We start from the raw sequence: 12,531 nt of genomic DNA, 5'->3' as shown, positions 1-12,531 counted from the left end.
GGGAGTGGAAAAGACCTGTGAACTTTTACATTTTCGTTTCAAATGCTTGTAGCTTTGCTTTTAGTTACTCTGAAAGCAGTAATATGCTGTCTTGAATGCACTGAACAACTGAAGAGCTTGTCAGACGAAAGAAAGTAAAATGAGTTAGCTTATTATTGATTCAAGTTTATCATGGCTTTACCCATTTGGTAATACTGTCAAAAGGAGAGGTTTGTAGACTTTTCAAAGAAACAGAAAAAACAAACCTGTGAAGAGGGGAGTGAAAGCAAACTAGAAAATAAAAAAATACATATCTAAGAAGCTCAAATAGAAAAAGAAACCCCAACAAAAACATTCGGAGAAGAATTAAAACTAAGCAAGTATTTTTCCTAATTCTTTAAGGGTCTTTCTCATATTTGCCCTTTTTTCAGCTAACTCCAGTCTCTGGTACAATAAGGGGGCTGTTATATTAGCCCTGTGGGCAAAGCTTGTGGCCAGACTGGTCTTGCCTGTGGCCTGCCTCACACTGCCAACACAGGGAGCTGTGTCCTCAGGTCAGTGCAGCATAGCGGTGCTGCTAGCTCTGGTGGGAAGCTGCAGCCCTGGAAGTTTTGTGCAGTCTTTACACAGCGTGGTTCTGTAAAAATATACAGGGTCTGTAGTAATGGTCTTAGCTTTCTTTGTTATTCTGATTTTGATACAGACATTGCTGTAGTATTTTCAGAGGAGATCCTTCTTTGGGCTGGATGCTTGATGGCAATATTCTCCTTCAGCAGGCTGAATGTGAGCCAGCAGTGTGCCCATGTGGCCAAGAAGGCCAAAGGCATCCTGGCTTGTGTCAGAAATAATATGGCCAGCAGGAGCAGGAGGTTTATCGTGCCTCTGTACTCAGCGACAGTGAGGGTGCGCCTCGAGTGCTGTGTTCAGTTTGGGGCCCCTCACTACAAGACACTGATAGAGTGCGTTCAGAGAAGGACAGTGGAGCTGTAAAGGATCTGGAAAACAAATCTTACAGGGAGTGGCTGAGGGAATCAGGATCGTTTATTCTGGAGGAGGCTCAGGGGAGACCTTATGGCTCTCTGTCACTCCCTGAAGAGAGGCTGTGGTGAGGTGGGGGTCAGCCTCTGCTCCCAGGTAACAGTGATAGGACAAGGAGCACCAGGGGAGGTTTAGGTTGGTTATTAGGAAAAATTGCTTCTTGGAGAGGTCAGGCAGTGGCACAGGCTGTACAGAAAGTGGTTCACTGACCCTGGAGGTGTTGAAGAACTGTGGAGATGTGGCACTGAAGTCAGTGGCATGGTGGGGTGGCGTTGGGGTTGGTGATCTTAGAGGTCTTCTGCAACCTGAACGATGCTGTGATTCAAGGACTCAGGTCTGTAAAGATGCTGACTCGTAAAACCCTAGTGTGCAAGGAACAATTCCTGTTTGTCTTTTCTTTTTGGAGGATTTGTAAGCACTCCTGGGCTGCTCAGCACGAACCAGGCCCATCACTGTTTTCACATAACAACTGCTATCAAATGTCAGCCGCAGTGTCTGAGTGCCGCATTACACGGCCACTTCCTTCTCCCACTCATAGTGCTGCTGGGCGCGCAGACCCATTCCCCCACTAAGGAAGAATCTCGAATCTATTCGTCTAAAGGGCACCTGAGGAACGCGGAGCGAAAGCGAGGCCCCCAGCCCACCCGGCCCTGCGCGCGGGGCGGCCGTAGCGCGGCCTCCCGCCACCCCCCGGCACGACTGGCGCCGCCTCAGCGCTAACGGCCGCGGGGCGGGGCCGGCGGGGCTGCTCCCTCCGCTTCCCAGCGTGCACCGGGCGCGGTGGCTGTCTGGCCACGTCCCCGGGCCACGTCGCTCGGTGCCCGCTGAGCTTGCGCCATCTTCGCTCCCCGGCTCCGGGCTGCTCCGCCGTTCCGTCGCCATGAACATCTTTCGCCTCACCGGGGACTTGTCCCACCTGGCGGCCATCATCATCCTGCTGCTCAAGATATGGAAGAGCCGCTCCTGCGCTGGTGCGTGCGGGAGGCCGCCGGGCGGGCCGGGGGAGCGCGGCGGGGCCGGGCCGGGCCGAGTCGAGGGCTGGGCGCCGTGGCCGCCTCCTCGCTGCAGGCCGGGGCCGGGAGGGGCCGGGGCTCGGCTCCGCCACGCTGCAGGGGCCGCTCCTTCCCCGAGGAGGGGCGGCGGGGCCGGGGCTGCTCGGGGCCCGGGAGGCGGCGGGGTGCGCTGGCGCCCGCCTCCTGCGGCCCCGAAGGCCCCGGGCCGCCCGCTGAGGGTGGGCTGAGGGGAGCCGCGTGTTCCCCACGTCTGCGGAGGCACCCGCGGGAGCTGCGGTTTTCCTGCGGGCCCGGCGCCCGCAGCTCTTCGTTCGAATCCCCGAGCGGCGCTGTTTCGACCGCCCCCCCCCCCCCCCACAGGGACCTCCTTCTTTATGTAAGGGCCCTGACGGCGCCGAATGAATGGGGAGCCGGGCCGGGGCGACTGCTGCCGGGCCCGGGCTGCTCTCAGCAGGAGCCGGAGCACGTTCCGTCCATTCCGAGGCGCGGCCGTGCTGCTGTGCGTGCAGAGCCGAGCGGCGCTCCCGCGGGCTGTAACGCTGCGACGAGCTGACTCGCAGTTCGCACATCTTGAAGTTTCTCTGTTCCGGGATTCGTGCAGGGCGAGCCGGCGCGCTCACCCCTTTGTTTTCCTGCAGTAAGAATAACGTGGCCACCGTACCGCTGGCGGGTCTGTTCGAGCTGCTGCGGCAGAGCTGGGAGGGAAAGTCTGGGCGCTGCGGCGCTCCGTGCTGCCGGCCTGCTGTGACGTGGCAGCGGGAAGGAGCGGCGGGCAGCCCGATGTGTCTGGTGCTGGCAGGGCTGCGATTGCTCCTCAGTCGGTGGGTATTTGTGAGGGATGGGTTTGGGCTGCAGCCCAAGAGAACTGAGAGTGGAGAAATGAAATCTCCGCTACCTTACAGGTAAGAGGGAGCATGGATTCTCTGCTTCCGAATCAGGTCACTTATTGCTAACCGCTTGATAGCGCAAAAGAAAAATCACGGTAGATGAACAGCTTTGGTTTATAGCAGTATTTTTTTTGTGTGATTTCTAACAACAAAATACATCGAGTAAATGACTGTACCGTTTAAATAGGGTGCTGTCAGAGGATGTCACTTTTGAGGCCAAGGAGCCCAAGAGGTCTTTCCTGATGATCCTTTCTGACAGGAGAGCATCTGGCCTCCAGCCCTAATGTGGTGTTCTGTCTTCTGCCACACATAAGAAATGCTGTCAGAGTTGCAACCAACCAAGGGTTAATGAGCTGGGAAGTAATATCTTATAGACTGAAGTAGGGAAATGAGGAGTTCTGGTGCAAGGCTAAAATTGGAGTAATAGTTCAGCTAGGAGACTCGTAAGTGACCTTTGGACGTGAGGTAATTTTCACAGTCTAGTACTGCGTAACCCAGTCCCATTTTTCTGTTCAAAAGGTGCTCTGACATTGTTTTTCTTGGGTCAGTTATGGCTGAGGATTGCTGTTGGTAGAGATTTATTAATAAGGAAGAGGAATCCTACTTGTCACTGTTTTTGGTACTGTTTTCTGCAGCATAGAGAAGCAGATGGGCAAATATTTGGTGTGGCCCTCAGCTCTCCCATCTTCTGACATAGCTGTATGCCTGCACTCATTCAGCTGAAACAGTGATTCATTCACCTTCCTCAGCTGAATGCTGAAATGTGGATTTGTTTGTGTGAGATTGTTGCTTCGTGTATTCTAGTTCTGCCTGAATTCTTAGGAGTAATCCAGATCCATTTCTCTTCTGCGGCATTAGCACTGGGGAGCTGACGAGCTGGCTGGAAGGAGAGCAGTGCCTTGGAAGAGCCTGGGTTCTGCTTTGGGGCTGCTACCTGTGGAAGCTTCTGGTTGTCAGCTGTCATTTCTGTGAATAAAGGCATTATAAATATATTTACCCAGAACATGTTTGTAAAGTCCACAACAACGACCCCTAAATGGTTGCCAGTTGGTGTTCGGTTCGGGCTAGCTGCCATTGTTAGAGGGCTTTCTGTGATTCGGATGTGTGGTCAGTTGAACAGTTCATAAATTAAATAAAATTACACCTTGGGGGTATTGGTGACTGAGGAGACTGAGCAGACCAGCAGGTGCTTTAACCGTGCATTTCCCTGGCAGTAGGAGTTTGGAAAATAAATTGAGGCCTCTAAGTGATTGCTAAATCGTAGGCTGTGATCCATGAAGAGCTACGAGCCGCATGGTGCCGGCTCTGCATCTCGCTGCATCTGTGTGAGCCTGCAGCCTTTGTTAGGCAGAGCTGGAGGCCTGTGAGAGCAGCTGGAGCCAAGCGGCCCGCACAGCACGCTGCTTTCTGGGGGAGGGAGATGCTGCTCCTGCTTCCTTTGGAGCAGGGCTGTGCCATGAAGCTCCCTGCATCATCAGTGCTAGACAAAATTCATCTCTTTATTTTTCCTAATTCAGTCAGTATGCTAAACAGATAACGAGGCAAAAGCAAATCAAGTTGTGATTTCACAGTTGGCAGGGTGACAGCTTTTTGCATGACTGCTTGTTTGAGCTTTTGCATCGAGGAGTGGGGAAAGCGCTCACCGCTCCAACCAGCACCTCGGAAATAATTACTGGGAGCAGTGGAGAATGCTGCAGCTAACGTGTTATTGACTCTAGTGTTGTAATTAGGGAATTTGTGAGACTTGAAGAATAGTCTGCTTTCACACGTTGTCATGGTCAGACTGTATTTTCTAATTCGTTCCAAGTTAAATTAGATTGTTTGTGCTGTGAATTACTGCCTGGGAATTGATTTGCTTCTCTCAGTGTCATTTGTCAAGTGTTAAAGGTGACCTGTAGCAAATTATATGCTGAATCGTCTGGAAAAAAAGTAGTGCAGATAATGAATGTGTAATGCTTTTGCTGGGCCATGGAGCTGTCTCCTAATTTCAAGTATCTGCTATGGACAGCACCATACATTAAGCTGAAGGTTTTACACAGTACTTTGCCATCGGCTATTGCCAGTTTGTCTATGTTTTCTCAGAAAATACTGTTTTAGGTAGGTCTGGAATTTCATTTATCTTTTTGAAGGAAAGTTTTGCCTTTTGGTCAATAGAATTTGAGTTTAGAGTTAGGTTGGTTAGTATTTCTTTAGCAGACCCAGAGGAGTTGTGGTTCTGTGGCTGACGCAGACTTCGTGCTGAACTAACTGGCTTTTATTAAGTTCTTTAAAAAGGCTGTTAGGGCTCCATGACAAAAAGTTGGCCTTCCTTAGAAAAGCTTCAGCCCGTACCTTTCATGGCCGTGCAGTAGCCGAGTGCCCTGCAGTGCCTCCATAGCTGCCAGCCCCACAGGAGCGAGCTGCGGTGGATGCTGCTGTGCTTTGGCCTGGCAGCAGGGCTGCTGGGGGCTTTTAGCCAAGCTTGGAAGCAGGAATTGAAGTTTTTCAGTGCATGAAGATAAAACAAAAAGGAGAGGTGAAAATTTGAGCCCAAGGCTCTGGGAAAAGAGGGAATGGTAATGCATGTGGTTATTCCAGAACTAGGTAATGTTTGTGGAAATGAAAAGAGCGGGAGGAGAATGACAGTGTGGTTTGTGTGTCACAGCTGTCAGCCAGCACTGTGCTGGTGTAGTGATAGTCTGGTCATCAGAGCCATCAGTGCGATGTTCACTCATGTCCTGCAGCTCTGCTCGTGGTGTGGATCTCAGCTCTGCTCATGGCACAGAGCTCAGCTCCCACCCAGCCCTCCTGCGCCATGCGGGCCTTTGGTCTGAACTCTGGACCTCGCCTGCTCTGCCCTACTTACCTTGGAAATCCATTCAGCCTTGGTTTTGTGGTGTGTTTCCAGAACTCCCGGCTATTCTCAAGATTCAAAAGTCTGTAATACTGAAAGCATTCGTAAAAACAGCAACTTCTTGATTCTAGAGGGAGATGAGGCTGCGCTTGTTGAGAGGGATTTGTCACATATATTCCATTATCGCATTTGTATTTACGTGACAACACACCTGGATCCAAACATACAGCAGTGGCCAGTAATAAATGTGTTAGAAACGCTCTGTGTTGCTGTGTGTGGTCAGTAACTAAAAGAAAACACCACGTGAAATACCCTGATGTTGCACATGGTGATATGGCATGGGCTGGAGGCTGTGCACCCCAGGACTGTGGGCCAGGCCTGTCCTGTCTGGAGGGCTGCTACAAGCACTGCTGCAGGCTGCTGCCTTGTTGGGGTTCAGAAATGTCAGATGAACTGCTGTCTTAACTTTGGAAAAGTTTGGTGGCTGTTTTTTGCTGCTGTTCTTTTTAACTAGGGCTTTTATGTGGTTGCTTTCAGTCCCCATAATGAGTTTTTGGGGTCTTGCTGTTTGCTGTACTTATTGACCACTGGGGGCTATTATGTAAACACCAGGTAAGGCTCACCTAACGTGGCTTATGGTGCAGGTACAGTGCTGCAAACAAATACCTTCCTAACTGTTACAGTTTTAGCCATTCCTGTACTTCATGTATAAATATCCAGTCCCTTCATTTGTGGCAGCTTAGTGTTTCTGAAGCATTAATCAAGGTGAAACCATAGCGTGTCGCATGCTTTTTAGTTGTTTTATGGCACTGTTAATAACACCATTATCAGAAATATCACTGTATAAAGGCAAAAAGGATTTTCAGCCTTGCTTCATAACCTTCTCTAGAGAATGTTTTTCCCTGTCTTGTTTTCCTGAGCAATGTTTGTGTGCTTAGCTAAACAAATTAATCTATTTTCACCCTGGGTGACTGAAAACAAGAATAATTGGAATAGCAAGATAAAAGCTTGGTGGTTTTACATCAGTGTTAGGGAATGATGCTTCTCCTCAGTCTTCAGAAGCTTTTAGTGGTTGATGATGCAGAACTTTTGTGGGGTGTTCAGTCAGTCAGTGGTGCTGTGGTTGTCGCTGGCTGCAGAAACTTGAGTGGCCCAAGTACTGAGGCTGGCATCTGGGCTTTGGCCTGAAGCTGAAAGCTGCTTTGGAGAGGCTGTGTAGGTGGCTGTTACTTCAGCTCATGATCCTTTTTAAATACTTTTATGTAGTAACATCTATTTTTGATTATTTAATTTTTTTTTTCCTGCCATTTGGCCAGTTGAGATTCAGAATTGAATTACCTTGAGTCTTCACATCAGACAATTCCTTTAAAGCCACACAACTGGTGCTAGCACACTTCCTGGTCATCTCTGGGTCTGTGGTACTTACATCATTCCAGGTAGAGATACCTCTTGGTAACACTGGGGTTTGAGCACCAGTGCAGCCTTGCTGTGTGGTGCCCAAGGATAATGCAGAACAAGCAGCTCATAGCTCTGGAGAAAATAGAGGCTACTGTGAGTGACTTCTAAGTAGTGCTAGCAACTTTTCCAGTACAGTAATGTGTAGGTAGCTTACAGCTGAGCTGCTGAAGGAGGTGAACGTACAGTTCTGTTTGTACAGCTTTGCCCTGGAAACTCAGATTTTGTCTTAATTTTGTGATCAACTTGCATAGAAATAAGGGATATATTCTTCCTCAGCCTTGGCATCAAGTGTTTTAAAATAATTAATTATTTCCTTTATTGCTTTAGGTATTTCTGGGAAAAGCCAGCTTCTGTTTGCACTGGTCTTCACTACCCGCTATCTGGACCTCTTCACTTCATTCATTTCATTGTATAACACATCTATGAAGGTAGAGTATACTGGAAAGTCAGAAAAGCTGGTATTGCTGCATGCAGCATGCATAACTTGATGAAGTGAGGCATCTTTAAATGCCCACTGTGTAGTTGGGTAAACAGTGTGGAAAATGGACTTGAAACTCTCTTTCTACACTCTGCATGCAGTTATTTTAAAACTTTGAGTGGGGACTGTGACATTTACAACAAATGCCTCTTTGGTTATTGAAAATAAAAGCCCTTGGCAAAATGGTTTAAATAAATTGTATTTCTCATTTGTGACATTAGAAAAGGCTAAAGAAAAATCTCTTTCTACAAGGGAAACTGGTATTCGAAGTGTGTAGCTAGAATTGCTGCTAACATTTTGTCAGAAGCTGATCAGAAGTTTTCAGGAGTTCACTTCAAGAATGTGGCTTCCATCTGATTTATACTCCTGTGCTTGTCAACTGAACGTTAGTCAGCCCAGATTTGGTTTTGTTGGCTCTATTTCTGCAAATACTGATGCCCAGTACAAGAAAATAAAGCAGCAGACTGGAAGAGTACAGCTTGTTTGGCATTGGTGGCACCACAACAGACACTGTAATCCACTTCCTTTATTCTAGGATTTTTGTGATGCTTTTCAGTTTTAGTTTAGTTCAGTTTAGTTTAGAGGGTAATGTAATTTTACCAGAAGGAAAGGCTAGATAGTTAATAATATGGATAATACTGAAGAATTAAGGGAACTTGCTTCAGAATTTCCTTCAGGTTTGGTTTTGTGTTTCTGTTTTCTTGTTGTTGTTTATGTGTTTTTTTTTTTAAAGCAGTATTAATTAAACTGTAGGTACCAGCTTGAAATGTGCTTATCTGGAAGTAGTCATTGGATATATAAAAAGTATGAGTTTGTTCTGTGCTCTGGGAGTATAAGCAAGTTGGTACTAACTGCCTTTCTTCCTGACTTGCAGACTTCAGTTTTTGTGGTTTGTAGCATTACGTATCACACAGTTCATTTCTCATAGTACCTCTGAGCGTAGGCTGCATTTCTTTTATTTTGATGTCTCTGGAAACTTTTTGAGTGCCACAGAATATACTGTTCTCATTAAGTAACTTTCAGGGATGGGCTGGGGTTCACTGGCACTTCTTAGTGCCTTCTCTGACTGCACCAATTATCATTAGCCTACAGTTGGGGTAGTTATTCCTTAGATGTGGTATCTTGCCATAGAATCACAGAACATCCTAAGTTGGAAGGGACCCACAGGGATGGTCGCATCCAGATCCTCACTCCACTCAGGACCCCCCAAAACCAAACCCCATGTCTGAAGTGTTGTCCAAACACTCTTGGAACTCCAGCATCCTGGGGCTGTGACCGCTGCCCTGGGGAGACTGTGCTACCTGCAAGCTATGATTTTACTGTTGTTTTGTTTGATTAAATCTGTTTCTTTTCCATTGTGAATGTCCTATACCAAATATAATTAGGTTTTTGGAACATTTTTCTTTATGGTGAAACTGAGGCAGATGCTAGACTGTCTAACGTATTGTACTAAATTGTCCTGGTGATGGCAGAGTGCCCTTCAGGAAGTGAGGTATTATCTCTGATTCTGGTTACTTACCTGTAAAATAAGGCTACTTACCTGTCCCATGGGGAATAAGTATAAAGTCTGCTGTGCTGTAACAATTGAAAATGGTAAGGTTTGACATCAACTGAAATTGAAACTGAGTTCCTCTTCAGTGCTTCTGGCAGTCTTTTAGCTTTTGGTTTCATGGCCTGTTGGTTTCAGAGAACACTGGCTCTGCAGATGTAGGAGATGTTTAAAGCTGTAAGTCAAATGAGCTGTTTTGTTTTCTGTTACATAGCTGAGTTGAGGTGGGGCTTGATTCAGTACCTTTTTAATTGCCACGTGAGCCACCACACCCCTAAACTTTTTGAATTTTAAAAAAAAAAGACCTCTCCCTACTGTATGTATGCACACGTAGATACGTAGCTTCAGTGTTGGAGCCGCTGCTGCCCTTGCAGTAGCAGAAGCAGTCTTCCTTTTCCAGTCAGTGCTGCAGTTGTTTCTACTCAAGGAATGAGCTCTGACAGGAAGGAACTTCTGACAGTCACTTCATCCAGAGGCAAGGTGACACTTTAAAACATCATTGGCTCATTGGTTTTGAATTATTCCCTGCTGAGAAAAGCTGAATACCACCACGTAGCATGAAATTGAAATTGCATGTAAGCAAAAAATACAAACTGAAAAAGACAGCTTATTCCTCCTAGTACCTGGGAATAGCTTTGTTCAGTGGGTTTAATGTAATCCTGCAACCTTGTGGGTATTTCTTTTTCTTTCCTCACTCTTTAGCTTATCTACATTGCCTGCTCATATGCCACCGTGTACCTGATCTACATGAAATTTAAGGCCACCTATGATGGAAACCATGATACGTTCAGGGTGGAGTTTCTGATAGTTCCTGTTGGTGGACTCTCGTTTCTTGTCAATCATGACTTCTCTCCTCTGGAGGTGAGTTGGTTATGGGCAGGAGGTTGCACTTTATTTTCCAAGATATGTAGTACATGACGGTGAATGTTTTGTAGCAGAATGAAAGATGCCTGTGTTTAGTAGGTCCAGGCCAATTCTGTAATGCATCTTTACCATCTAGTTGTCGCAGAGAACTTAAAGCACTTTGGGAGACTAATGTTATTGAGTATTTTATTAAGCAGAAAGCTGTCTTGACACTCAAATTCAAAAGAATCCCTCCTTTTGTTATGTTTGTTAAGGAAATAACCCAGAATGTGAGTCGTTGGTGTCCCCTGGTGAAACCAAAAGAAGTTTTAATACTTGTTAGTTTTGTAGAAACACAAGTAGCATAGAGTGTTAGAAGGGCCTGTTATGTTTGAGATGCAGCTAGATGTTCTTCTGTCAGAAAAGGAATATGTACTACAGAGTTCAGGTCAGTGTTTACCTGGAATAGAGATATCTTTATATGTTCTTTTTAAGTGGACTGATCTTATATTCATTGGAATTGCATGGTTTAACTAGCAAAAGAATTTGAGCAACATTTTGAGATATTGTTTTAAATTTTGTACTGCCTTAATTCATTCCTTAAATCAATCAATTGATTTAAAATTTTAGAAGAATGGGGAAGAAGAAGGACTTCATCTTCCACACAGCTTTTCAGAGCAGCAGCATTGTGAGCTGTATTTAATGGTGTTGCATATCCTGAACTGATAGATGGGTAAACTTGTATCAGCAAGCTCCCCACATACTGGGAGAGTGGTGTCTGAAGGCTAGTTACTTGTACCATTCCAGGGCTGATTATGAAGCTTTTATTTATTTTTTTTACTGTATCAAGGGCGGTCAAAGTACTGTGCCTGTTCCCAGTAGAGTGATTTTGGTTGATAGGAATGAGAAGGCAGTTCGGATACCTCCTGTGCTTCTGTTAACAGTGTGACAGTTGAATAATCTGTGTTGTTTTTTTCGTTCCAGATATTGTGGACTTTCTCCATCTACCTTGAATCTGTCGCCATTCTCCCCCAGCTTTTTATGATCAGCAAAACTGGGGAAGCGGAGACCATCACTACTCACTACCTTTTCTTCCTGGGTCTGTACCGTGCCTTGTACTTGGTCAACTGGATTTGGCGCTACTATTTTGAGGGATTTTTTGACCTCATAGCGGTTGTTGCTGGTGTGGTCCAGACTGTTCTTTACTGTGACTTCTTCTATTTGTACGTTACAAAAGGTGAGTAGTGTGATAACGTGCAGCTGCAGGTAACGAAGTGTAGCACTATGCAGCTGCATATCCGCTTCATAGACATTACTGCATAGTTGTTAATTCTGTATGCAAGTTATTACTGTAATCTGTTTAGATTTATCAGGAACACATTCTACAAGTTCAGAGATAAATGTGTAAACAGTCTGAATTTTATTGACAAATGTGAAAATAAGTATGACTAAATACAGGTTGCAGTTTTCTCTGTCAACAAGCATGATCCTCATACTTCTACTGACAAAGTACTTTTTGTGCAGGTGTTACACTTACAGACAACTTCCTACGGCATTTTAAATACTGTTGGAGCCCAGAGGTGGTTGTATGTGTCTGCAGATGCTAAGCATAGAAGCAGTTGTTTCTGTTGGATCTTTTACTAATTCTGATGTCATTGGTATTCCAGCATCCATCGTATAATCACAAAACTATGTAAATGTGGTGTTAGGCATTACTCTGAAAAGCCGCAGTCACGGGATAACATGTCCAGTGATGCTGGAAAGTGGGAATGCCAGGGTGTTGTGAGAGGGCAGGGCTGGAATTCTGACTTCATTGTCGTTTCGCTCATCTGTATTGAATAGAGAGGCAAGTCTGGGAGAACTAAGGGCAGTGTACCTGTTCTACCAAAGTGACCAGAAGGTTTTGATCGCTCTGAAGTTCTAACAGTTGTGTTTCTTGGTCACATGTTTGTATTGCTAACTTTTTAATTTTTCCTTTCCTACAGTACTCAAGGGAAAGAAGCTCAGTTTGCCAGCGTAAGTGCCAAAAAACATCACCAGCATCTGTCCTTTTGGATGCTTGGACAGAACAATCCTTATCACAAGCAAAGGTGAAGATGCTTGAGACAGAAAGTCAGAAACACAGCTCTTTATAGTGCAGGTAGTCATCAGCGGCTCTGTAAGAACGGAGGAAAAACAACCAGCAGATTTCTGTTTGATGCATCTTGCCTTTATCTTTTTTATTACTATGTATAAAGATTTTTTACATAAAGAAACTTATACTGTATTAATAAATTCAGTGTATGGTTTCAATTGGAATAATTCCAAAAGTGAGATTTTTGTGAGATTGTTTATGACCAGGAAAAAAGTGCAAACTTTTTCTTAATTTTCAAGAATTTCTTTGAAATTACTGATTTTTTTTTTTTCTTTTTTTTTTTTTCAGTGCACAAACATGTGCATCCTTGACGGATGGT

At 45.6% G+C, this 12,531-nt stretch overlaps 1 protein-coding gene across 1 annotated transcript; it reads left to right on the top strand.

Moving 5' to 3' along the window:
* Window positions 1-1,897: 1,897 nt before the first annotated feature.
* Window positions 1,898-12,098, top strand: KDELR2 (KDEL endoplasmic reticulum protein retention receptor 2; the record flags this gene model as incomplete). Its single annotated transcript, XM_079542851.1, has 5 exons — window positions 1,898-1,988; window positions 7,536-7,636; window positions 9,938-10,096; window positions 11,063-11,315; window positions 12,064-12,098. 5 exons carry the CDS (start codon window positions 1,898-1,900, stop codon window positions 12,096-12,098), a joined length of 639 nt encoding a protein of 212 aa, XP_079398977.1.
* Between the last annotated feature and the right edge of the window lie 433 nt (window positions 12,099-12,531).

The sequence above is a fragment of the Tetrao urogallus genome (assembly GCF_951394365.1).
Source record: "Tetrao urogallus genome assembly, chromosome: 15".
In the NCBI taxonomy this organism is placed as follows: Eukaryota; Metazoa; Chordata; class Aves; order Galliformes; family Phasianidae; genus Tetrao; species Tetrao urogallus.
The sequence above is the reverse complement of the archived record's forward strand: the minus strand, read 5'-3'. Positions and strand labels throughout refer to the sequence as shown.